Below are 26226 nucleotides of genomic sequence, written 5' to 3' on the forward strand. Positions count from 1 at the left end.
TGAGTATATTAAATTTAAATATCAACATAGAGGATTGTGTTTGTTCATAATGTGGTATACTGTAAATAGTAAATATTTGATCACAAATGGCCTTTTTAGCCGACGTTTTGGGTCAGGAGAGACAAATGTGTCACTTTGAGTAACTCTGAAGATTTGACCTACATTAATTTAATACAACCTAACAGTAAAAAACATGATTGTATCACTAAAGATGTCATACTAGGGTCAAAATATTAGTGGAACGTACCGTGCAATCTGTCCAAGCAGCCCTTTTTTAATTTAAATTCCACCCAAAAGCCTCCCACTGCATTGTTCACATATTTTCATCTCTCAGTGAGCCCCCCCCTTTTTTGCTTCACTTTGCCCCAAAAAAAAAAGACCTACTGAAAAAAAATGCAAGTCAAAGATCTTCCAAATGACACAAATGCTCTGCAGTTTTTAAGCACAGACTTCAAATATTCACTCACTGTATGACATATATTTACATTAACGCCATTTTGTTTCTGACAGGGAGGTGTCACACCTGCTTTGCGTGGAAGTGATATCAGTGATCATGTGACGACGGTACAACAACACAACAGCAGTCACGACTCTCACTCGAACATCTCGACAGCGGCGCCTACAGTCAAGACATCATGCGAAGAATTCAATCAGATTATTCAGACCATGGCACAGGTATGGCCACGCCTAACATGCTACCGTAATGCCTTCGAAGACCAAAAGTTACAGTCATGTGTGTGATGCAGGGACGCTATGTGGCTCACGTAGACTTGCACAAGCCTGCGTCAGGAGCCGGTCTGGGATTCAGCGTGGTGGGCCTGAAGAGCGAGAACCGCGGCGAGCTTGGCATCTTTATACAGGAGATTCAAGAGGGGAGCGTGACTCACAGGTACGCTAACGGAATGCTGCATCATTTGCAGATTTTTGGGGGAGAAAATGCTTCAAAGTAAAAAAAAACACGAGATCAACAAATCTCGTGGGATAATTGTCCAAGTGTCGACAAACAAATGTGACGACAACCATAGAGCAGGGAATGGAACTCCCTATCGCACACTGCTCAGTTCAAACAGAGCAACGCAATTTATTGAGAGTAATAATGCAAAATGGTCACGAGGTTAATTCTCCTGTTTCCTCACTATATAGTGCACCAGTATTTTTACTTTATCATTTTTGTTGTTGTCTTTTACGACAGTGTTACTGCCCTGCTCAGTCTTTTTTAACAACAACCCATGTTATGCAAAGCTATACCTTTAAAATACCTCTAGGTGAAACCAATATTGTTTCTGTTCCAGCATGAGTGATTTTACTTTAATTCCGTTTTTTTTAACTGCAAAATGTTACTAATCATCAGTAACATCATTCATGTGATGAATAAAACCAACTAAATCAGGGGTCGGGAACCTTTTTGGCTGAGAGAGCCATGAAAGCCACATATTTTAAAATGTATTTCCGTGAGAGCCATATAATATTTTTTAACACTGAATACAACTAAATGTTTGCATTTTAAGTAAGACCAACATTTTTAGAGTATAATAAGTCTCTTATTCTTTTTAATAACATTGTTATTCTGAAGCTAGTAATAAATAGTAATAGTAAATAGTAAACCAGTAATAAATAAAATTCTACAATTAATGCAACTTCTTGAACAGGTGCGGAAAAAAACGGATGAATGGATTCAAATGCATGAGAATGTTTATTATTTTGAACGTTATTTATATTTTGAGCGTAATTATTAATTACTTATCGTGTTAAGCAATGTCAGCTAAGATTTATCTGAGAGCCAGATGCAGTCATCAAAAGAGCCACATCTGGCTCTAGAGCCATAGGTTCCCTACCCCTGAACTAAATGCTTCGTACACTATGCTAAATTAAACAATCTGGCATCACCATAGTCGCAGCTGTTACGCTATTCTCCCTATTACAAGCCAAATTGGTTTTCTTTCCTGCTTTCTTTTACCTGGCTACGTAGCGATGGAAAGCTAAAAGAAGCCGACCAGATTCTGGCCATCAACGGCCAGCCCCTGGATCAGACGGTGACCCACCAGCAGGCCATCGGCATCCTGCAGAAGGCGTCTGAGAGGGTGCAGCTCACCGTGGCCCGAGGACCCATACCTCAGCTGGTAAGAGAAGCTTGCATGACACTAAATGATTAGACCTTCAATTTTAATCAGCCGCCAAGTTATTTTTTTTATTTCTAGTGGCAACATGTGGAGACCATTGAGTTGGTCAATGACGGGACCGGCTTGGGCTTTGGTATCGTAGGAGGAAAGACGACCGGCGTTATTGTGAAGACCATCCTTCCTGGAGGCATTACGGACCAGGTAATTGCACATATCTCTTTCAGCATGTGTCAAACTCCTGACCATTTGAGAGTCAACATACAAGCGGCCTTTACGGCAAAAAATAAAGAGTCTGTGGACTCGGACTCACCCTAGTTTATCATTTTACTAACCATTTTTACTAAGGGTGCCGGATTACCACCAAAAGTGGCAATAATTTAAATGTGCACAAAAAAAAAATGACACCATATTAACTATTTAAAACCCTTTTTGTACAAAATAAGACAATAAAGATGCATGATCACACAGTCAAAAGTGATAATTGTAACAACAACAAAGCTTATTGGTAAATACCTCCTCCTCAGACTTGCCAACTCTTGCAATAGACTCCCGGAAATTGCCTCTGTCTACCGAACTCCCAAAGGAAATTAGCAACCTCATGGATTCTGATGTTTTTGTGTGGATATTGAAAATTATAGTTCCTGCCAGAATATTGAAAGGAACATGTGAAGGTCGATCTACAATCACTTTAATAAAATGAACAACCATGCCAAATTAACATGACATGCACAGCTGTCACTCATAGAGTGGGCACACAAAGAGCAGCTGCCCTGCTCACCCTTCCTTTTTCCTTGTCTTGTCCGAGCTCATCCCATCACCATTTAGGACACATTATGGACGCTCAGTCTTTTGGAAAATAGAACTCTTACAGGGAAACTGCACTCTTTTTGAAATGTTGCCTATCTTTCACAATCATAATTAAATAAATAACGATTGATGTATTTTTATGCGTTCTAAATAGTAAATAAATGCAATCAAAAGTCCGCTGACAATGTACATCAGCGTCCGGAAAATATCATGAATCTTTAATTAATCGCCCTTTCGTGTTATACGGCGCGTATGCGCGCAGGTTGGGTAAATAAATCCTATTTGGCCTGCGATCAAGTTGAGTTTGACACCACTGTGTTACAGTAAAGGCAAAACAGATACCTTAGTAAATTATTAATTAAAGTGTTTATAGATTATTGAAAAAAAATATTCAGGAAATGTATAAGGTACAACTCATTAGATTTTAGGCCTGGTACAGATTATTTCTACTATGTTACCTTTAGTTTACGATTCGAGCTTCAACTTCTGTGTGTGGGTGTATGCTTGCGGCCCCACCTCCACCCACAGGGACTAACACAGGGGATGACTCACAAAGAGGCTTCACTCTGTTTTATTCCGCTTTAGATGGCTCTAAAGGTTATGGGCACATTTTCATTCAACTTCTAGGAGATGTCAAATGAGGAAAAGGCTTTACATTTTGGGAGTAATTTGGATCATCTAGATTTAGTACTTTCTTACAACTGGAAGGTAGGACCTAGCGGAGGTCTGAGCTCTCCGAGTGCATTTCCAGTTTTTCTATATTATTTTGGCTTAGCTGTAATAAAAATGATAATAATATTTAGTACAGAAAATTATTATAATGTAAAAATGCGAATCAACATTAATTGTAGCAGAAGTAGTAGTTTTAGTATTATATTAGTATTATTTGCTTTTGAAACAGTGCAATTTTCAAATAACTAGTACTGTGTTTGTATTTTTTGTTGGGTATGGTACACAAGGTTATGAGTTTGAATTGTATGAAGTTGGCAGGGGGGTTTGGTACCCTTATGTTGGGCATTAATCACAATATGTATGTTACCTAAATGGGCGGAGCTGAAATAACCGAATGGTGATGAATTGATTTACGTGGACCCCGACTTAAAGAAGTTGAAAAACTTATTTCGGGGTTTTACCATTTAGTGGTCAATTGTACGGAATGTGTACTGAATTGTGCAATCTACTAATAAAAGTTTCAATCAATCAATCAATGGAACTGAGACTGTTTTGCTTATCATAATCTATAATGTTCTAATGACAGTGGTCCGCAAACTACGGGCCGCGGGCAAGAGCCGGCCCGCCAGCGTTCGAGATCTGGCTCGCGGGAAGTCCAAAGTAAAAAAAAAAAAAAAAAAAAAAAAAAAAAAAATATATATATATATATATATATATATATATATATATATTTATTTTTTTTTTAATTGAAAGGACAGATTAAAAAAAAAAAAATATATATATATATATATATATATATATATATATATATATATATATAAAGTATATATATATATATATATATATATATATATATATACATATATATATATATATATATATTTTTTAATCTGTCCTTTCTAATCCATTTTCTACCGCTTTTTGTTTGTTACTCTTAAGAGTCTCCTAGCCGCTCAGGCAAATCACATTGTTTAAAAATACATTTTCCAATCGATGACATGATATCATATACTGTATATACATATATGTAAAAAGCTCAGTCCCCGGCCAAATTATTTTAACCCAATGCGGCCCCCGGGTCAAAAAGTTTGGGGACCCCTGATCTAAGATGTTCTTACAATGTATCTCAACCACTATAAGACACAATTGTTTTAATTAATTGTTGCGTGGGTTTCAGGATGGACGCTTGCGAAGCGGAGACCACATTTTAAGAATCGGTGACACCGACCTGTACGGCATGGGCAGCGAGCAGGTGGCACAGGTCCTGCGGCAGTGTGGCAACAGGGTGAAACTTGTCATTACCAGGGGACACGTGGATGTAGAAAATCCCTCCGTGTCCTCCTTCACACCGGTAGAGATCCAGCAGGAAGAGGAGCTGGAGAGACAGGTGGTGGACAAGGTTGGTCTTTGCCTTTGAAGCCAAATGATGCAAAATGTCATAATACAATATTTTATGATTATCTGTTTGTTTTAACAGGTTTATGAAGGGGGGGACAAAGGGGCCGGAGGATTTGATGTCAGCCTCACCAAGAACAACCAAGGGCTGGGGATCACGATTGCTGGTTATGTTGGGGATAAAAATTCAGGTTACACTACTATACTGTACATTACGCTATATGATGTTTAACTATACTATATTATGTTAAGACATTCTATGCTGTATAGATGTGATATGCTGTCCTATACTACGTTATGTTATCTTAAGTCACGGTACGCTATATTATCTTGTTTTATGCTGTTACGTTATTATGTTAAGTTGTGTAGGTTAGATTTAACAGAACCTTATTGAACCCTTTTGAAATACATATTTTAAATTATTTGTTTTTGTAGACCATGAATAAAAAACTAATAAAATAAAAATACATCTAAAAATATGTCTTAAAGTTATTTGTAATTGTTCTTGACTCCTTAGAGCCGTCTGGTATTTTCGTCAAGAGCATCACAAAAGACAGCGCCGTGGATCAAGATGGACGTATTCATGTGGGAGACCAGATAGTGGCTGTAAGTTTCTATGATTAATATTAATGATTATAATTGCTAGTATAATTTGTAACCGTACAAGCAGTGTGGGGATTTACATAATGATGATGAATTAACAGTTAATGCCTCATTCATTTTGCATTGGAAAGTTGATATTATTGACATTAAGTATGAATTAGCATCAACGTAACATTTACAGCAGTATTTACTTCAGATTTAATTATAGATTACCATGAATTGATTAACGTGGACCCCCCTTAAACAAGTTGAAAAACTTATTCGGGTGTTACGATTTAGTAGTCGATTGTACGGAATATGTACTGAACCGTGCAATCTACTAATAAGAGTTTCAATCAATCAATCAATCAATCAATCAATCAATCAATCAATCAATCAATCAATCAATCAATCAATCAATCGATCAATCAATCAATCAAAGATGAGTTTTTATGTTGTTCTTTTTTGACAAAATGTCTTTTAATTTTAGTCATACTCTTGTCCTCAAAATTGATTTACTGTTAGTGTGGTGTTAGTTTGCAAAATTTTTCATTTTGGTCAGGTAAAATTACATAAAATTTAGTCCACTTAATTATAACATATATAGGCTAACACCATTTTAAAGTTTCTTTGAAATTGATGCAAAGCATTTCAACTACAAAATTAAACAGCAATTATCCCACACTAATCTTAGTGTTGTTTTATCTCAATTAAAAAAATAATTATATTTATTTTAGTTATTGAATATCTTGTTGAGTACTTACTTTACTTTTATTCATTGCCTCCTGCAGGTGGATGGCGTCAACATCCAGGGCTACACTAATCAACAAGCAGTGGAAGTCTTGCGTCACACAGGCCAGGCCGTTCATCTCAAGCTGATTCGCCGAGGCTTCCGGCCTGAGGAGATCCCCCCTGCCGTGGCCCCCGTCGTTACCGTCCTGCCTCCACTGGCTGCCGCAGCTCTGATGGAGCTGGAGGTAATAGAGAAGCAGAAGGAAGCAGAACAAGGTAAGCAAAGGGTCGACAGGTGGTGCCAAATATTAGGTTTACCAATAGCAAAAATATCAGGTACACACAAAATATTATGTTGCTGACATTACTGCAATTACACTTGCAGATAAAATATCAAGGCCAAATGAAGCCAAAATATTTGGTTCATTAGGATTTAATGTTCTTATTTGACGTGAATATTTTTTACACCCGAGGTCAAAATATTAGATGCATTTGCGGTGAAAATATTAGGTACACAAAAAAATATTGGGGACACATTTGGCCAGAATATTCGGTACACCAAAGGGGAAAATATTAGGTATGCCTACGGTCAGAATATTAGGTCAATGTAAAGCCAAAACCTGTGCGCATACATTATTAGAGCCACCCAAGAGGCAAAATATTAGGTTTATTTGTGGACACCTCTTTGAAATTAGGTCCACCCAGGCCACATTTTTGGGGTACACCCAAAATAATACAGGTTGGTGGACAAAATGTTGAGTTTGTTAATTACACAACAAAACATGTGCGAAAAAGGTGTTGTGAATACAATAACTTATTCTATCCTACCCATTCTACATAACACAATATTAAACAAATAAACATGTTCACTTCCTGTGTTCAATGTACACAACGCATATGCGCTAAGGACGTCAGGCCCACGAGCGAAACCTTTCAATGTAACGAAGAAAGCCAACCCCAAATTCCGCAGGCAAACCAAACCCGACCCTCTGCGAAATCCCAAATGCACATGTCCAAATGTCGCAGCACCCTCCTACACAACCCACCATCCTACTACAATGGGTCAACAAAACTTAATGCAATCCTTGACCATGTTTGGTCATGTATGATAACATAATCAACCAGAGTATTAGGTTCACTTGCGACCATATCAATAAGGATATCATAGGCTGAAATATTATGTAGACTCATTTGGCCTAAATATTAAGTACCAATTCGACCAATATTAGATAAATGTCACCTAATTGTTTGGTTAGCCCTGCGATGAGAGGGTGTACCATGCCTTCTGCCCGAATACAGGTAGAATAGGCTCCAGCCGTCCCCGCGAGAGAGACGAGCGGTAGAAAATGGATGGATATTAGGTTAGCCTAAGGCAGTCCTGGGCAATTATTGTGACTGGGGGGCCAAATTTAGAGAAAGAAATGTGTCTGAGGGTCGGTATATCTATTTTTAGGAACAGTAACACAAACCCTCAAAATAATGTCTGATTGAATGCTAAAAACGTTTTGACTGACTGCCTTAAAAAACGGAATGGAATTTTACATTTTTCTATGAATGATAAAACACTGACTATTGACAACATATGAACGTCGCACCCCCTCTCAATCGAAATATTTTACAATCAAGCAAAATGCAACAAAAATGCGACAAACAGCGAAATATGAAAACAAAGGGTAAACATACAATATACAATCTGATATATAACTAAGCTTTAGAACTTCGTTGTGAAAATCTCCTTCGATGTCTGTCCCTGACACCCACAATTTTAGGCTGACACTCTGTGGAAACGCTCCCCATCCACGCTGCTTGGTGCCTCGTCTGAGCTGCTATAACTTAAATTACCATAGTAACTAATTAATTACCATAGTAACTAGTACATCATGCAAAAGCGCAGAATCCAACCATGGAAATACTTTTTATAGTTCAAGACTTACGGTTATTTGAAAACATCACTGCACATCATAATGCCAGCTACACTTTCCATTTTACAGATCTAAAAAAAAATTATTTGGGATTGTCCGGCCGGCCAGATTGAAATATTTAACGGGCCGCATGTGGACCTGGGGTCTTAATTTGCCCAGGTCTGGCCTAGGCCAAAGTACTATATGCATCATGGGCCCTGTCTCCCATGTACTTAGGTGAAAAAAGCTGCATAGTTGTGTGGATTATTGCTGCGAAGCACATTCTCCCCCTCCACTTAAGTCTGTCACAGCGCACCTTCATCCAATGTGCACTTTTGGTGGAGAAAGTCTTAAATGTGAGAGTTCCTTGTCAAATCAGGCCTTACGCATATTCTCCAATCAACTTTTTTTCTTACGCGCCTCTGAGGCTGCAATGTGTCAAGCGTTCCAAGAAGGTGAAACATTATATTGCACTTGAAGTTTGAATGCAGTGTACACTACACTGGGCCAACACAACAGACGGACAGACAAGCATTCACACTCACACTAGGGCCAACTATCAAAAATCTAAATGCACATCGTTGTTTCGTGAGTGCGACCACAGCGGAAGGTGACCCCGCGTATATTGTGTATGGATATCCTGGTACTTATGGACGTTCAATACTACCGGACTGTGGTCATTGAACTATGTACCTATTTAACAGAAAATACATGTATAATATAGTGTCTATTGATTGATTCCATTGATATTGTTTTGAAAGTTAAAATCAAAATCACGCTCCATCGCTCTTGCACATTCGCGAAAAAGCAAACACACAGACAGCTGTTTGCTCCCTGTGAGGTGTCACAATTTCACAAAACTGTGTACTAAACAGAACTTTTAACATCACAAATAACATCAGGGTGGTTATAATGACAAGTAAAACAAAATTTCATCTTCTGCCTAATATTCACATCCAACCAGGAAGAAGACACTGTTGTGGGAGCATACGCACTACATCACCATGACGACACACGTACACGTGACAAGCCCTGCATGGATTGATAAAGCCTTTTCAAATTGAAAGTCTTATCTTTTTTATGGATTTCAATTAAATTTACAAGCAGTAGTAAAACACCCATTCTTTTTACGCAACCTAGAAGAAAAGGCGTGACGGCAAAGTCCACACTATTAGTAATGAGCACGCCTTCTTTCCGGACTTACGCACTTTTGGTGGACGTGTTTGCAGGCTGGTTGCTGCAATACAATTAAGATGGGAAAAAGGATGAAAAAATATTTAAAAAAAAGATAAGGGGAACGTGCTTCACTTTATGTGTGGGGAATTTTTTTTTTATTGCAAAATGGAGAATGGGGCACTCTGTGAAAACACTGACACCTAGGGACGTTTCACAGGTATTTCTAGGATAACAAGTGTTGAGTTGTGTGTGGGGATTGGTATCGAACTCAGTACTTTAATAGGTACCGATGGAAGTCCAATTCACGTAAAATCATACGGTACCAGTTTTCGGTACCTTTGTTGCACGTGACGTCATGTCGGGTTGCAGGCTCAGCACCATCTCAAGCACTTGGCGAGCAAAGAGACAAATAATAAAAATGTTGTCATTTTCCAACAAAGTGAGCATGCCTGATAGAAAGCCGATAAAAGTAAGGCGCTAGCTCAATGTTAATTTACAGTGGATATGCCAAACACACCTTTTTTCGTGTATCATCCAGATCTGTGTCGTTTAGCCTCACTCTAGAAGCCCTCAGTAGAAGGTGGTTTGTACAGGGGGTAGATGGTGATGATGCGGTCGGTGGTCTGCTCAGCTTCTGTCAGGCTTGGTAAAAGGATAGGACTCAGATGCAGAGTAGGGAATTTAGACAGGCTTTTATTTTGATAACTTCCTTTCACCTTCAAAGTCAAGTAATAACAATATCTATTAATCACAAAAACTAATCGGCGAAAAAGGTTCCAAAAAAAAAAGATACAACTGAAAATCACTCAGAATGGAGGAAAACACAAAAGCAAAGACGAACTACAATTGGCGCCGTATATGCTATAAAAAGTATTAACAAAAAACGCTCCCAACAGGAGAACAAAACAACAGGTTTGAAAATCTCTACACTAACTAATCTGATAAAGTTTTAACAAAAAATGTCACTCAAAAATTTGAGGAAGGAATGAAAAAATAACTGATAACTTATCACTTCGGCTGAATAAACGAAATAACCAAAATCACTCTGCTGAGGAGGAAGAAAGGAAAACTCAAAATAGTAACAAAGGGATTCAGGATCAAGGAACATAAGCACGAGACAAGGCAAGGCATGGACATGGACGCTAGACAACACAAATTAACGAAACAATCTGGCACAGAACAAAGTGAGGAGTGGGCTTATAAGACACATGAGGATAATAGGGAACAGGTGGAAACAATCAGGGAACAGGGATGACGTCAGACTGATGACACAAAAGGAAGGGCAAGTGACCTGAAACGAGAGGAGAGTTATTTTTCAAACTAAAACATGCAAATCATAAGAAAGTTAAAACCAAGACAAGACATCCCTCACCGCGGTGTGACAGGTTCCCTGCACTCTCATGCAAATGTGTAAGTGATGTTTTGTTTGGCTTTTTGCTGATTTGCATTTGTGATTTTATGTAGCGATTTCAAAAATTTGAAAATTAGAACTACAACTAAGATGCACGTTACAATCAAACAGTTGGTGTGTAATAACTACAATACCATCCATTCATCCATCCATCCATTTTCTACCGCTTATTCCCTTTGGGGTCGCGGGGGGCGCTGGTGCCTACCTCAGCTACAATCGGGCGGAAGGCGGAGTACACCCTGGACAAGTCGCCACCTCATCACAGGGCCAACACAGATAGACAGACAACATTCACACTCACATTCACACGTTAAGGCCAATTTAGTGTTGCCAATCAACCTAGGGTGGGAGGAAGCCGGAGTACCTGTAGGGAACCCACGCATTCACGGGGAGGACATGCAAACTCCACACAGAAAGGTCCCCAGCCCGGGATTGAACCCTGACTGCTCAGGACCTTCGTATTGTGAGGCAGACGCACTAACCCCTTTTCCACCGCGAAGCCCATCAGTATAAACACTTTGTAAGTCTCAACAAAAGACAAAACTTGGGACGGCGTGGCTCAGTTGGGATAGTGGTCATGCCAGCAACCTGAGGGTTCCTGGTTCAATCCCCGATTTCTACCACCCTAGTCACGTCCGTTGTGTCCTTGAGCAAGACACTTCACCCTTGCTCCTGATGGGTCGTGGTTAGCGCCTTGCATGGCAGCTCCCGCCATAAGTGTGTGAATGTGTGTGTGAATGTGTGACTGTGGAAATATGTCAAAGCGCTTTGAGTACCTTGAAGGTAGAAAAGCGCTATACAAGTATAATCCATTTACTATTTACCATAACTTGATGGCAAAGACTAGTTCCTGACTACGGCAACACACCAAGGACAAACTAAAAGGAATGCATACTTTCTGTGATATCTTAGTTTATCAATTAAAGAAAAGGAGAAAGTTATCTTCAGTTTTGTCGGCTTTATGTACAGACATTTATTATCACATGAAGGCCCACAGCGTACAGAAAATTGATACCATTGAGTACTTGTATTGATTCCCAGGTACTGGGATATGGTACCGTGTTGGTTTAAATGTGAAAGGTACCCATTCCTAGTTGCATATAAGTGTATTCATGCTGGCATATATTTAATTGGTATGAAATTTATTACATTACTAATGTTGTAGGTTTTTTCCTGTTCCATATTTATCATCTCAAGCACAATTAGAATTAATATTAAAACTTAAACAATTGAAGACACCATGCACATTATAACAATTAACTATTTGCTAATAGCTAGTTTTGGTTTGCATTTTTGCTGCAGTTCAGTTGTGAGTCAGTATGACTTCTTGCCAGGCTATTCCTCTAATGCAGGGGTGGGCATTACGTCGATCGTGATCGACTGGTCGATCTCGGAGGGTGTGTCAGTCAATCTCAAGCCAGGCATTAAAAAATATACAGAAAAATGAGCAATCATCAATCATACCAAGACTTCACTTTAGTCAGTTGTTTGACATTCTCGGCACCCGAGGATCTTGTGAGATGACGCTGGCTGCTGCGAGCTCATATTTAAGAAAAAAATCACTAACAGGGCGGACGCAGAGAAACACATTTTATTTCTAAAAACTCCGTACCTACTGTCAAAACTCTAAAGACCGACTGCACAGTTCCTGTCTTCACCATAAAAGACCTGTTTCATCCTGCCTGTGCTAACAAAATAAGAGTCTCAGAAAGCTAGCGTGCACAAGCTAGCAAGCTACGGAGTTTAAATGATAAATGGGTTGTACTTGTATAGCGCTTTTCTACCTTCAAGGTACTCAAAGCCCATTTACACTACTTCCACACTTACCCATTCACATTCACACACTGATGGAGGGAGCTGCCATGCAAGGCGCCAACCAGCACCCATCAGGAGCAAGGGTGAAGTGTCTTGCTCAGGACACAATGGACGTGACGAGGTTGGTACTAGGTGGGATTTGAACCAGGGACCCTCGGGTTGCGCACGGCCACTCTCCCACTGCGCCACGCCGTTTGATGCCAATGTATTTCTCCCCCGCCCTCAGCGACCGCTTTCTCACTTGCTTGCCCACCCGCACACTCACTGACGTCACTCACCTGCTGCCAGACATTAAAGGGCCACACACATATGCTACTCTCATAACAAAGTGTTTAAAAACGAGTATGCAAGTTGGACAAATGAGATGCCAAATCCAACCACTTTCATGTGGTATTGGACAGAAAGGAGGACTTTTTTTTTCCTCCATTTGAAAATGCGGACGTTATCAGCACCACTGTCTAATTCCAATCAATGCAAGTCATCAGAATCAAATACACCAAATTATATTCTTGTCTTCATGAAAGAAAGGAATCTATGTGTGTTAAACATGCTTGTATTATCATTAAACACCATTAACTTGTTAACAAAAATGTCTCTTTCATAAATAAATAAATATAAATTATAAATAGGAATGAGGTAGATCTCCTCGACTTGGTCAATTGAAAAGTAGCTCACCTGCAGAAAAAGTGTGAGCGCCCCTGCTCTAATGTGTGTGTGTGTGTGTGTGTGTGTGTGTGTGTGTGTGTGTGTGTGTGTGTGTGTGTGTGTGTTTGTGTGCGTGCGTGCGTGCGTGCGTGCGTGTGTGTCATTGTTCTTTTGTGCATGTGCTCAGATGAAAAAGAGACAAAGAGCAAAGAAACTGCGGCTGTAGATCAACTGACAGAGGACAAACAAGGTAGGGAGGATTACGAGTGGGGAAGGGGAGCGTGTTCTTTAACAGCGCCAGATAACGGCTGTTTCCTAGCGATAAAAATAGTAGTATTGTCTCATAGATTTTTACTCTTTACTTGATAAAGGGACAACGCTGACGCCCTATGAGGAGGAGGAACTGGTAAAAAAGTGGCAGGAGATTCTGGGGGCAAACAATGAAGTTGTCGTAAGTCAAAGCACAGACTAAAGCATCTAAAAATATATATATTAATGCATATTAGTATATGAATTTGTAATCAATAGGTGGCTCAGGTGGAGAAGTTTAACGAGAGCAGCGGGCTGGGCATCAGCCTGGAAGCCAGCGGTGGCCATCACTACATCCGCTCCGTGTTGCCCGAGGGCCCCGTTGGCCGCTGTTGTACGCTGTTCAGTGGGGATGAACTGGTTGAGGTAAAAAAAAACCCCCAAAAAACCAAAGTGTTACACGCGAAATCCACTGATGTACTTTTGGTCTTAGGTAAACGGTATAGCCTTAATTGGTGAGACTCACAAGGAGGTGGTCCGGATCTTGAAGGAGCTTCCCCTCTGTGTGTACATGACCTGCTGCAGACCCGCCCCCCACCAACAGGACAACACTTCCAAAGAAGAAGAGTCGGAAGCGTTATCTGCCAGATCCAAATTAAAGGTATTTTGTTCCCCATGATCACTGATCCTGCCCACCACACCATTTCTCAGATATTCAACCATTTGTGGTAGCCCACCCCAAATAAACATTGACCACCTCAAATAGATTTGTCGCTACTTGTTCTCCCTCGCTCATAATGGGATTCTCTGCAAATGTAGCTTGTTGTCATAACTATGTACACTGGCTGACAGTATGCATTCTAACTAGCAACAAATCTAGTCTGCTATTTCTCTTGCCTAATTGTAGACTGACATGAAGTCAGGTATGTTCTTCTCAACGGGCAGCGGGGTCTTGCTGTGTGACCCCTCATCATCGACCAATTACTATTACATGCGTCATCTCCAATTATGCAAATTAGATGCTGACATGTAGTACATCTTTGATTAACAGATGTATTTAATTTCAATTGCATTAACTAAGAGGGCATTGTGAGCTGGGCGGTAGCCGAAGGCAGGGCACTTGGCAGGCTGATCCTCGGCTACATACGCTAGCTCTTGGTACGTGGAACGTCACCTCGCTGGGGTGGAAGGAGCTTGAGCTAGTGCGCGAGGTAGAGAAGTTTTCGGCTGGATATAGTCGGACTCACCTCGACACACGCAAGGGCTCTGGAACCAGTTCTCTCTCGAGGGGGTGGACTCTCCTCCACACTGGCGTTGCACGCAGTGAGAGGCAACGAGCTGGGGTAGCAATTCTGGTTTCCCCCCGGCTCAAAGCCTGCACGTTGGAGTTCAACCCAGTGGACGAGAGGGTAGCTTCCCCTCCGCCTTCGGGTGGGGGGACGCGTCCTGACTGTTGTTTGTGCTTACGCACTAAACAGCAGTTTAGAGTACCCACCCTTTTTGGATACACTCGAGGGAGTACTGGAAAGTGCTCCCCCGGGTGATTCCCTTGTCCTACTGGGGGACTTCAACGCTCATATTGGCAACGACAGTGAAACCTGGAGAGGCGTGATTGGGAAGAATGGCCGCCCGGAGCTAAACCCGAGTGAAGTTCTGTTATTGGACTTTTGTGCTCGTCACAGATTGTCCATAACAAAAGCCATGTTCAAACATAAGGGTGTCCATATGTGCACTTGGCACCAGGATACCCTAGGCCGCGGTTCCATGATCGACTTTGTAGTTGTGTCATCGGATTTGCGGCCTCATGTTTTGGACACTCGGGTGAAGAGAAGGGCGGAGCTTTCTACTGATCACCACCTGGTGGTGAGTTGGCTGCGATGGTGGGGGAGGATGCCGGACAGACCCGGCAGGCCGAAACGCATTGTGAGGGTATGCTGGGAACGTCTGGCAGAGTCTCCTGTCAGAAAAAGTTTCAATTCCCACCTCCGGAAGAACTTTGAACATGTCACGAGGGAGGTGGTGGACATTGAGTCCGAGTGGACCTCTATTGTCGAGGCCGCTGATTGGAGCTGCGGCCGCAAGGTAGTTGGTGCCTGTCGTGGCGGTAATCCTAGAACCCGTTGGTTGACACCGGCAGTGAGGGATGCTGTCAAGCTGAAGAAGTCCTATCGGGTTCTTTTGGCTCATAGGACTCCGGAGGCAGTGGACAGGTAGTGACAGGCAAAGCGGTGTGCAGCTTCAGCGGTTGCGGAGGCAAAAACTCGGACATGGGAGGAGTTCAGGGAAGCCACGGAAAACGACTTCCGGATGGCTTCGAAGCGATTCTGGACCACCATCCGCCGCCTCAGGAAGGGGAAGCAGTGCACTGTCAACACCGTGTATGGTGCGGATGGTGTTCTGCTGACCTCGACTACGGATGTCGTGGATCGGTGGAAGGAATACTTCGAAGACCTCCTCAATCCCACCATCACGTCTTCCTTTAAAGAAGCAGTGCCTGGGTAATCTGTGGTGGGCTCTCCTATTTCTTGAGCTGACGTTGCCGAAGTAGTTAAAAAGCTCCCCGGTGGCAAGTTCCTTAAAGCTTCGGATGCTGTGGGGCTGTCTTGGTTGACAAGACTCGGCAGCATCGCGTGGACATCGGGGGCGGTGCTTCTGGATTGGCAGGCCGGGGGTGGTGGTCCCTCGCTTTAAGAAGGGGAACCGGAGGGTGTGTTCCAACTATCGTGGGATCACACTCCTCAGCCTCCCCGGTAAGGTTTATTCAGGTGTACTGGAGAGGAGGCTACGCCGGATAGTCTAACCTCGGATTCAGGAGGAACAGTGTGGTTTTCGTCAAGGTCGTGGAACTGTGGACCAGCTCTATATTCTCGGCAGGGTCCTTGAGGGTGCATGGGAGTTTGCCCGTACAGTTTACATGTGCTTTGTGGACTTGGAGAAGGCATTCGACTGTGTTCTTCGGGAAGTCCTGTGGGGAGTTCTCAGAGAGTATGGGGTATCGGACTGTCTGATTGTGGCAGTCCGCTCCCCGTACAATCAGTGTCAGAGCTTGGTCCGCATTGCTGGCAGTAAGTCGGACACGTTTCCAGTGAGAGTTGGACTACGCCAAGGTTGTCCTTTGTCACTGATTCTGTTTATAACTTTTATGGACAGAATTTCTCGGCCCAGTCAAGGCGTTGAAGAGTTCCGGTTTGGTGGCCGCAGGATTAGGTATCTGCTATTTGCAGATGATGTGGTTATGATGGCTTCATCTGGCCGGGATCTTCAGCTCTCACTGGATCGGTTCGCAGCGGAGTGTGAAGCGACCGAGATGAGAATCAGCACCTCCAAGTCCGAGTCCATGGTTCTCGCCCGGAAAAGGGTGGAGTGCCATCTCCGGGTTGGGGAGGAGACCCTGCCCCAAGTGGAGGAGTTCAAGTACCCCGGAGTCTTGTTCACGAGTGAGGGAAGAGTGGATCGCAAGATCGACAGGCGGATCTGTGCGGCGTATTCAGTAATGCGGACGCTGTATCGATCCGTTGTGGTGAAGAACCTAGCTGAGCCGGAAGGCAAAGCTCTCAATTTACCGGTCGATCTACGTTCCCATCCTCACCTATGGTCATGAGCTTTGGGTCATGACCGAAAGGACAAGATCACGGGTACAAGCGGCTGAAATTAGTTTCCTTCGCCGGGTGGCAGGGCTCTCCCTTAGAGATAGGGTGAGAAGCTCTGCCATCCGGGAGGAACCCAAAGTAAAGCCGCTGCTCCTCCACATCTAGAGGAGCCAGATGAGGTGGTTCAGGCATCTGGTCAGGATGCCACCCGAATGCCTCCCTAGGGAGGTGTTTAGGGCACGTCCAACAGGTAGGAGGAGGCCACGGGGAAGACCCAGGACACGTTGGGAAGACTATGTCTCTCGGCTGGCCTAGGAACACCTCGGTCTGGGCTTCCCTCCTTAGGCTGCTGCCCCTGCGACCCGACCTCGGATAAGCGGAAGAAGATGGATGGATGCCCATTAAATACCTAGATACATATTCTATTAACTCATTTTTAAAAATGTAATGAAAGATATAATTTGGATCATGATACAACTATATTGGTCATATTAAGGTTTTGCGTGACAAAACTTAAAAAATAAAAGTAATTTTGCATTAATTAAAATGTCAGATAATTAAATTGTCTATTCATTGATTTCATATATATAAATATATATATATATACACATATAAAATCTACGTTGTCTATACATCATTACCTTTTTAAAATCATTCCATTACGTTTAGTTACTTATTATTTGATGGCATTTTTGATAAATTTTTTCCTTTTTTTATTTAATGGTATTTATAATTATTTAAATTAAGGTTAATAAATATAAAATAATCTCAGTATAGTTACTTAAAATTGCATTACACAATTTGTAATAATAGTAATTTGTAATAGTCTTAATCTTTTCAAAAAGTACCATGAATATATGTATCTATATTAATAAATAGAATCAATAAATTTACATTTTATAATAAGTCATATTTTAACAATCCTTTTAATTGGCTTTGTCTTTTTGTGTATTTTTAAAAATAATTTTGAAGATGTGATTTTAAGAGAAAAATTACCTTTTTAAATAAATGTCTAGTTGAGTTACTTCATAGTGTAAAGATTCTGTCTACAGTATACTGTACACACTGTCAACAGATACATTAGGTCATCCTGAGCTGTCAGCTGCTTCATTGGCCCTCCAGGCTACTGAACATGATAGATGAAGTCTTCACAAAGAAGAATTCCGGTTAGACCTCAGCAACATTTGGTTAGAATATGACGCCTCAAATAGGCATTGAGTGTTTTTTATGTCTTCCAAAGGCTTGAGCATCCCAAATAAGCATTTTGCATCTCTTTGCAGAAACCAACTGACTTAATCAAATAGGCAGCGAGTGTCTTTTATGTCTTCCAATGGCATGAGCATCCCAAATAGTTATTTTGCATCTCTTTGCAGAAACCAATTGACTTAATCAGCGTGCCGCCGTTCGAGGTCAATACGACATTGACGACAGAAGAAGCGACAGCAGACAATACAACCCCCAAGGCTATCGTGTCCCCGCTGGCCATGTGGGAGCTGGAGATCCAGAATATCGAGTTGGAAAAGGGAGCCGGGGGACTGGGATTCAGCATTCTGGACTACCAGGTGGGATTATATTTTAGATTATGTCAAGCAGGGCAGGTTGTTGCTATGGGCAATATGGGCGTCCGCCCTAGGCGCAATCTGTGTGAGGGCGCACGCACACAGAAAAATTAAAGGGGGGCATAGTGGCGCTCCCAAAGAAAGGTTCTAGCCTCGGATCCCAAGTGAAATCTTAGTGCAAATTATGAATTGTCCAGAAAAATATTATATTTTATTTTTTGTGAAACATTTCAAATTATGTCCAGATTGCGAGTTAAGTATCTTCTTTTTACTTAACTGCAAAATAAAATGTTAAAAAGTGAACTCAAAGACCAACATTACTGTTATACCTTTACCAATTTATTTATTTATTCTTTTTTACTCGTATCAATGGTTAACTTATTTTTAGACTAGAATGTTTGCCATGAATGGTAAAATGTTTAGAAAAAAATACATGCTGTGAGTAAAGGAAAATCTAACTTTGGAAGGGATTACCATTTTATAAGTTTTTTGGCAGTTTTTTTGGCTTATTATTATTTTACATAATATATACATGATATATTTTTATTTAGGAAAATACTGCAAAGTAAGTAATATATCTGTTCATGTTTAATGCTGCGCCGGACAGGAGAAAGAAATAGGAAGAAGAAAAAAATATATACAGGCATACATTTACAATTTCCTACTCTGTCTTCTTTTTTAATTTTTTTCTATCCTCTTCTTCTGCGGTCCGGCACAGCATTAAACATAAACAATATCCATACATTTAATAAAGTCAAAAAGAAATCTGACTGTAAGAGAAGTATCCAACACTTCTCTTTTCTAAAGTAAATCTGTACAGCAAATATGGGCATCTAATTTAACAATAATATTTGCCTGAGCGGCTGGACAGGACGGATTGGAAAAAAAAAAAAAAGCAATATTTTTTTTTTTTACTTGGGACGTTTTGCGGGCCAGATTGTAGATGCTAGTGGGCCGAAGTTTTAGGACCCTTGCTCTATACAAATGTGATTTATTATTATTTACTATTACAGGACCCGTTGGATCCAGCAAAGACTGTCATCGTTATCCGCTCGCTAGTTCCCGACGGCGTGGCAGGGCAGGATGGACGCCTATTGCCGGGCGACCGCCTAATGTATGTGGGTGACACTGACCTGGAAGACGCCAGCCTGGAGGACGCCGTCCAGGCTCTAAAGGGGGCCAAGATGGGCATGGTGCAGATTGGGGTGTCCAAGCCTCTGCCCGTACGTAATTTAAATATTTATAAGTGGCTGTGTTGACGGGCGTTTGTGTATGGTGGGGTTTATAGAGGTGTTCTAGTTTTGAGGTTTACTCTTACATGGGTTTAAATTTTTCATGTTTCATGATTGTCTTCACGGTTCAGAGTACATTTTAAAAGAGCGCAACATGTTCATGGCTGCAGGAGGTGGGTTCGTACGGCTTGAACACTCCGTTTATTTTCCATCTTTTAATAAATCTGGAATACAAGCCTCTGTCGGAGGCAGAAAAACACTCTTCCAAGGGGCCATTACATACTGTACAATGGTCTATACCAAAACATTCTAAATTACAAATAGATATACCGTTACACCCCACAATCGCTACGATTTTTGTCCTTGTGGAGAACAATGAAATATGAAATGTCTCCACTTTTCCTCAGGGGATAAGTGGGAATTCCTACTCACCAAAGCTAGTAACGCCATTTGACCTACGAGATTCAGACAACGAAGGGGAGCTGACCGGCATCGTCCTTTTCCGAGCAGAGCCGGCATTGGTTAGTTAGATTTTGGAGCAACTCTGAATAATCACATAAGGGACGAAAACCAAAACAAACTTTTGAAATTTTTTTTTTTTGCAAATCCTCAACATTTTTACTTTTGGTTAAACACACCTCTCTTTGTTAAATAGGTCGACACCAGTGAAGTGGACGACGAGCTGCTGGAGCGCACTTTCTACGCTAAAGAAGACACTTTTCCGGCATCCATGATTGCTTTTCATGGAAGTAGTGGCGACCTGGATTACCTGAACTCATCAACACCCAAGGTAAGCTGACAAAACATTAGGTACACTTGCCGAAATCATAAAGAAGTAAAACTATTACAATTATATTACAATTTATTTGGATCATGTAAAACAAATGTATAGCACAAAAATAACCACACTTGCCTTAAAGTAACTGCAGCTCGCTCAAAGTTACATTTAAAAAAAGTCTGACGTTCCGGCTGCCACTCACCCTGTTTTTTTTTCTGAATCAAACAGTCACTTGATTAAATGCCAGTGTTTAATTTCCCTATATTCAAACATAGTGTTACTGTTCAAACTGTTTAATGTTACAGTGACTAAAAACATGAAATATTTTTGTTGAACAAAACCGCTACTGTGTTTTTAATTTATACTTAGGCCAAGGTGGTACTTGTTGTAAAAAGTTTGAGAACCAATGATAAAAAGTAACGGTTAATGTGAAACATTAATTTTCTCAACTTTTCAAGATTATCACTGTCAAATGCTTACAATTTTTTAGTAAATTGTCAAAGATCCTCCATGTGACAGGAGGGGTTGCTAACCTGTTTGACCTCAGGGCCCAACTTTTCCACAACAGAGGTGGCAGGTGAGCCACTCAAATATTAACATTTGAATTAGTAATTTTACTCTTTATTTGATTCATATTCAAAAATGATATCTAACGTACTTCCAGTTTAACACCTTGTCAAATGATATGATAGCCTGTGTTAATCACAAAGTTAATTATTTATTTAACACATAAACCTTAGGTTTTGGTTAGGCTAATTAGACAAGTAAGCACCAATCAAATACACTGCATAACAGACACTCGTAAATAACAGACACAAATTAATTTACATAATATTATGTTGTGCTAAAATGAAATGAATAATAGAATTAATAATAAAAATGCTTCTTAACTAAACTGTCAATAAAATAAAAGTGCAAATTAAAATGCAGCTTGACCACTTTAGTCGTAATTTTTGCATTTCGGATAAATTCTCTGACTTAAAGGGGAATTACACTTTTTTGTAGTTTTGCCTATTGTTCACAATCATTATGAGAGAGAAGAAGAAAATACTTTTTTTGTTTTTGCTTTCTAACATATAAAAAAACATCTTGATGTAGGTAGCTAGCAATGCAGCAAATGGAAGCAATCAATTCTACCTCTAAATAAATTAATTTGAACATGTATTACATATTGTTAGGGACATGTCTGTTACTACATTATATACACTGTAAACTTGCAGTGTGTATACAAAACATTGAGAGAGGGTTTTGAAAGCTACAACGGACGCATCTTCCAAACCTTTTTTATCATCTTTAAAATCCTAATGAAACAAAAACATGTGTGTTCTTGTCTCTCATAATGATTGTGAACGATAGGCAAAATTAAAAAAAAAAAGTGCAGTTCCCCTTTAACCTCCAGACTTTTTGTATTACAACTGAATACTGCTGAGTCGTTTGGACCACCGCTATAAAACAGATCTTTTTTTACGTCTCTCTAGGGGGCGCTTGTTGCTCAACAATGGGCTCTATGGTTCAGACATACGGCTGTATATGGCATGCATTCTCTGCTGTTTTTAAGAATCTGCTACAAAAATACAACTCAAAAAACCTTGATTTGACAAAGGAGAAAATGCTAGTCTAAGATCCTCTACATTACAGGAGTGTGTTGCTGTTTTTAGAGACTGACTACAACAATGTTAGTCATTCATTCACTAAGAAGCAAGAGTGTGCTACTATTTTTAAGGACCCACTGGTCAGAGATAGGTTTTACAACAAGAGGACTGTCTTGCTCAAAGGTCTTGTATATAACAGGGTTCCTTTAATGTTTTTAGAAATCTGTTGTAAAAACATTAGTCAAAGATCCTATATGAGAGGAGTCATTTACTGTTTTTAGGAATCTTCTTCAAAAGGTTCCCAAGTTTGAACAATTCTGGTATTAAGTCACAATATGCCTAATTTCCCTTTGTGTAGTTGACGGCCTCAAATCACCTCAACAATGAACCATTGTCCCTGATCGACATGACAACCCGACTCGGTGGAGTTGATAACTACCTTTCAGCCACAGAGGAAACTCCAGTTCCTTTGCACTCCTATAGCCCGTTTAGTGACTTGGAGAACAGACCCGCCCAAGTCCAGTCGGAAGAGAGGGTTCTGTCCACTGAGAAACAGATGTTGATGGAGGTAAATGTTTTTTCTTTTTTAGGCAGCAAATTAGTTCAGTTGCTTTTCTAGTTGTAGCCAAGCATTGTACTCTTGTTTTGACTCAGTTGATGCAATCAATACAATTAATTAACATTCAATGTGTTGATGAATTAGGAGGATGAGGAGTTGGAAACAAGAGGACGTGCAGACAATGATGCAGAGGAAGCGCTGATGTCAGGAAGCAGTTTTGAGAGGACCATCACGGTTGTCAAGGGCAACTCTAGTCTAGGTTTGTGTTCGAGTTGGGCCGGGCGATTATATGAATGTGATCGATGATAGCGATTAATTTCAGTTCGATCATGATGATCAGCTGTTGGTATATTTCCTCGATAAAACATGGTGAAAATGTCTGTTCGAAGACACCGCAGGAGTAAACAGTAGGGAAACAAGGAGGCTCGGTGTAATCCTGCAAGGAACAATCCACTTTTATTGACCTTGATCCCGTCTTTATCTGTGAATGTGTGCGTGTTTGTGTACGTGTTGTGTTTGTGTGAACGGGTTTTTGTACGTGTGTGAGCGACCTGTTCCGTTCTACCATCGCGAAAGTCTGGCTTGTCACGACGTAATGAATGTTCAATCAGCGTTGTGCCGCTTTACCCATATACAGCTGGAAGTGTAGTCCAGAAGAACAAAATAAATAAATATGGCTAACACTATTATAGTAGTTGAAACATAACATTGGGAAGGAGCAGCAACTTTAATGACAGACTTCAGTCCCCCTGACTGCTTGAACTCATGTTGTGTTGCATAGCAACTCTGCCCTGAATGCGGACTCCCAGGCATGCAGAAAAAGTCTTTGTGACTGAACTACTGTGTTGGTCTGTGACCGGGAGAATAAACACAGGGAAAAAAAAGACATTTTTACATCTAAATATTTTTTAATTAGACTTTTTGTGGCGACTTGTCCAAGGTGTACACCGCCTTCCACCCGAATGCAGCTGAGATAGGCTCTAGCACCCCCCGCGACCCAGAAAGGGACAAGCGGTAGAAAATGGATGGATGGTAAATGTTTATTTTGATTCAACTCCTCTGATATATTATGTACTAAAAAAACTCTGCAGACAGACACTTTGTGTTTCAAATCATTTTTGAGTTTGCGGATGAAAACACTCTGTTTCGGAAATAATCATTGAGCATGTTTTATTAGTTGGTACACATTATTTTGAAGTACCTCAATTCAAAGTGCACTTTAATGTATTTTCATTATTTATATGATACAGAATTTCAGATTTAAAAAACGCCAAAATCTTGGTCACTACTTGACGTTTGCCAAAGCATTGGTGAGAAGCACTGATTTATACAAGTAATTAAATAATACAAATAATAATAATTTACCATTTGAAAGTGTTGATTAGTAAATGCTAACTTCAAATATAAGTGTTGTAGTATTCAGTACACCAAAAAAGTTGTTCTCCTCCGAAACGTACTATGAAAGAATCAAAACCGTGGCCCTAAAACTAAAGTACGGACTGTAGCGTGGGTTAAACACAATCATAGATCTAAACAAGATGACATTTGTCAGCTGTTTTCATTTATTATCAAGATTAAACATGCTTGAAATGTCTGTTACAAGTTATTGTAGTAGTAAACAGTGGGGATGTAACAGTACTCTGTAAAAACTTGCATGGGATAATTTGACCTTAATAAAAAATAAAAAATCCCAATAACCAAATGATAGGAAAAAAATAATCGTGATCAAATCTTTTGCCATACTGCCTAGTTTTCTCATTTATTTCAATTTAGATTTTACACAATTATTTTTTTTTACAGCAATTCAATCCCAAAAAATAAACTAGTCCCACCCAGTCTGCCTCTGTCCAATCGGGTGGGGTTGAGTTTACACTATAACAGTGTATAACATATGTTATTGTAAAAAAAATGTATTGTAAGAGCTATGGGCCTCCTCTGTCATTTATGCCTTACCCCAAAAAGACGCCTGGTACATAAGAAACGTAACTAGCCACTTAATGAGGAAATATGACTATATCCATATATTTTTGTCTTTATTGAATTGAAATTATAATATGTTTTAGTGAATTATTTTGTATTATTTATAATTTGTGACGAGTAATAAATGTAATATTTTCATTATTCCATCCATCTATGGTCTACCGCTTGTCCCTTTTGGGATCATGAAGGGTGCTGGAGCCTATCTCAGCTGCATTCGGGCAAAAGGCTGTGTACACCCTGGACAAGTCGTCACCTCATCACAGGGCCTACTATCATTATCATTTTATTAATATTATATATTAAGCATTCATGCCTGTGTAGTGGACATTTAAAATAATAATTATAATAGAAAATGGATGCATGGATGATAATACATTTAATTGTGTAACTTTTTCAAATGTATTTTACATTAATATTTATGGTTGTTGCTGGTATTAATATAACTAATTGTTACATTTTTATACTAAATAAAATATGAATTGTACTGTGTTTGGTTCAATTACATTATTATTAAAAATATTAAAGAAATCTAATAAAATAAATGAATTTGAATCTAATACAATAATATTGTTGTTGTATTGTTCATTTAAAAAATACTAATACAAAGACAGTCAAATACAAACAGAAGGAGTAGCTATTGACATGGTGAATAAAAACACATTTCTTGATGTTAAAATAAATTACAAAAAGAGCTGGAAATGTCTTCTTAAGTACATAAGGTGACAGAAAGGGCAATACATATTTCAATAATGAATCAAGCAAAATACATTCCAGACCATAACTATCAATGTCCTCTACTGCTCTCTAGTGTTACCATATCTGACGTATTGTGTAGAAATGTGAGGAAATAACTACCAAAGTACGCTTAACAAATGTATTAGTAATCATTTTGCAACAGAGAAGGGGTACGATTAAATAAGCTCTGTTTCTTCCTACTCGTTTTCGGACATGTTTAGTTGTAAAAAAATGATTATGTGATGTGCCACCAAGTAACCTTATGAGCATGTACAAAATAAAATCAAACAAGGACTAATATATTTGACTTATTTTATAAATGAATGTGTTTGTTATATATGATGTACCTTGATAGGGATGACGGTGAGCGCAATGAAGGATGGCCTGGGGATGCTGATCCGCAGCATCATTCACGGCGGCTCCATCAGCAGGGATGGGCGCCTTGGGGTAGGCGACCTAATTATGGCCATCAACGGGGAGCCCACAGCCAACATGACCAACGCCCAGGCCCGTGCCATGCTTCGCCGGCACTCTCTCATCGGGCCAGACCTAGAGTAAGAGATCAATGTTTGCACCTGTTATAATTAAACCTTTGCATAAACTGTAATATTGACTAACAGTGGGATTAAATTATATGATGACTCGGTTTTGCTTGCTTAACTAAACAAGGCAGTGTTGTTAATTAAGCTCTGGTGC

At 40.1% G+C, this 26226-nt stretch overlaps 1 protein-coding gene across 1 annotated transcript in view; it reads left to right on the forward strand.

Moving 5' to 3' along the window:
• Window positions 1–26226, forward strand: part of LOC133560264 (multiple PDZ domain protein) — a 66426-nt gene that overhangs the window by 7666 nt on the left and 32534 nt on the right. The window contains exons 3-21 of the mRNA XM_061912601.1: window positions 511–675; window positions 747–889; window positions 1970–2120; window positions 2199–2321; window positions 4777–4998; window positions 5077–5185; window positions 5512–5600; window positions 6368–6584; window positions 13444–13506; window positions 13628–13707; window positions 13785–13931; window positions 13999–14166; window positions 18469–18657; window positions 19668–19877; window positions 20294–20407; window positions 20542–20676; window positions 22615–22824; window positions 22960–23074; window positions 25886–26084. Coding sequence (XP_061768585.1) covers window positions 511–675; window positions 747–889; window positions 1970–2120; window positions 2199–2321; window positions 4777–4998; window positions 5077–5185; window positions 5512–5600; window positions 6368–6584; window positions 13444–13506; window positions 13628–13707; window positions 13785–13931; window positions 13999–14166; window positions 18469–18657; window positions 19668–19877; window positions 20294–20407; window positions 20542–20676; window positions 22615–22824; window positions 22960–23074; window positions 25886–26084 — 2849 coding nt within the window. The remainder of the gene's footprint in view (window positions 1–510; window positions 676–746; window positions 890–1969; window positions 2121–2198; window positions 2322–4776; window positions 4999–5076; window positions 5186–5511; window positions 5601–6367; window positions 6585–13443; window positions 13507–13627; window positions 13708–13784; window positions 13932–13998; window positions 14167–18468; window positions 18658–19667; window positions 19878–20293; window positions 20408–20541; window positions 20677–22614; window positions 22825–22959; window positions 23075–25885; window positions 26085–26226) is intronic.

Source organism: Nerophis ophidion, linkage group LG10, assembly GCF_033978795.1.
Source record: "Nerophis ophidion isolate RoL-2023_Sa linkage group LG10, RoL_Noph_v1.0, whole genome shotgun sequence".
Lineage (NCBI taxonomy): Eukaryota > Metazoa > Chordata > Actinopteri > Syngnathiformes > Syngnathidae > Nerophis > Nerophis ophidion.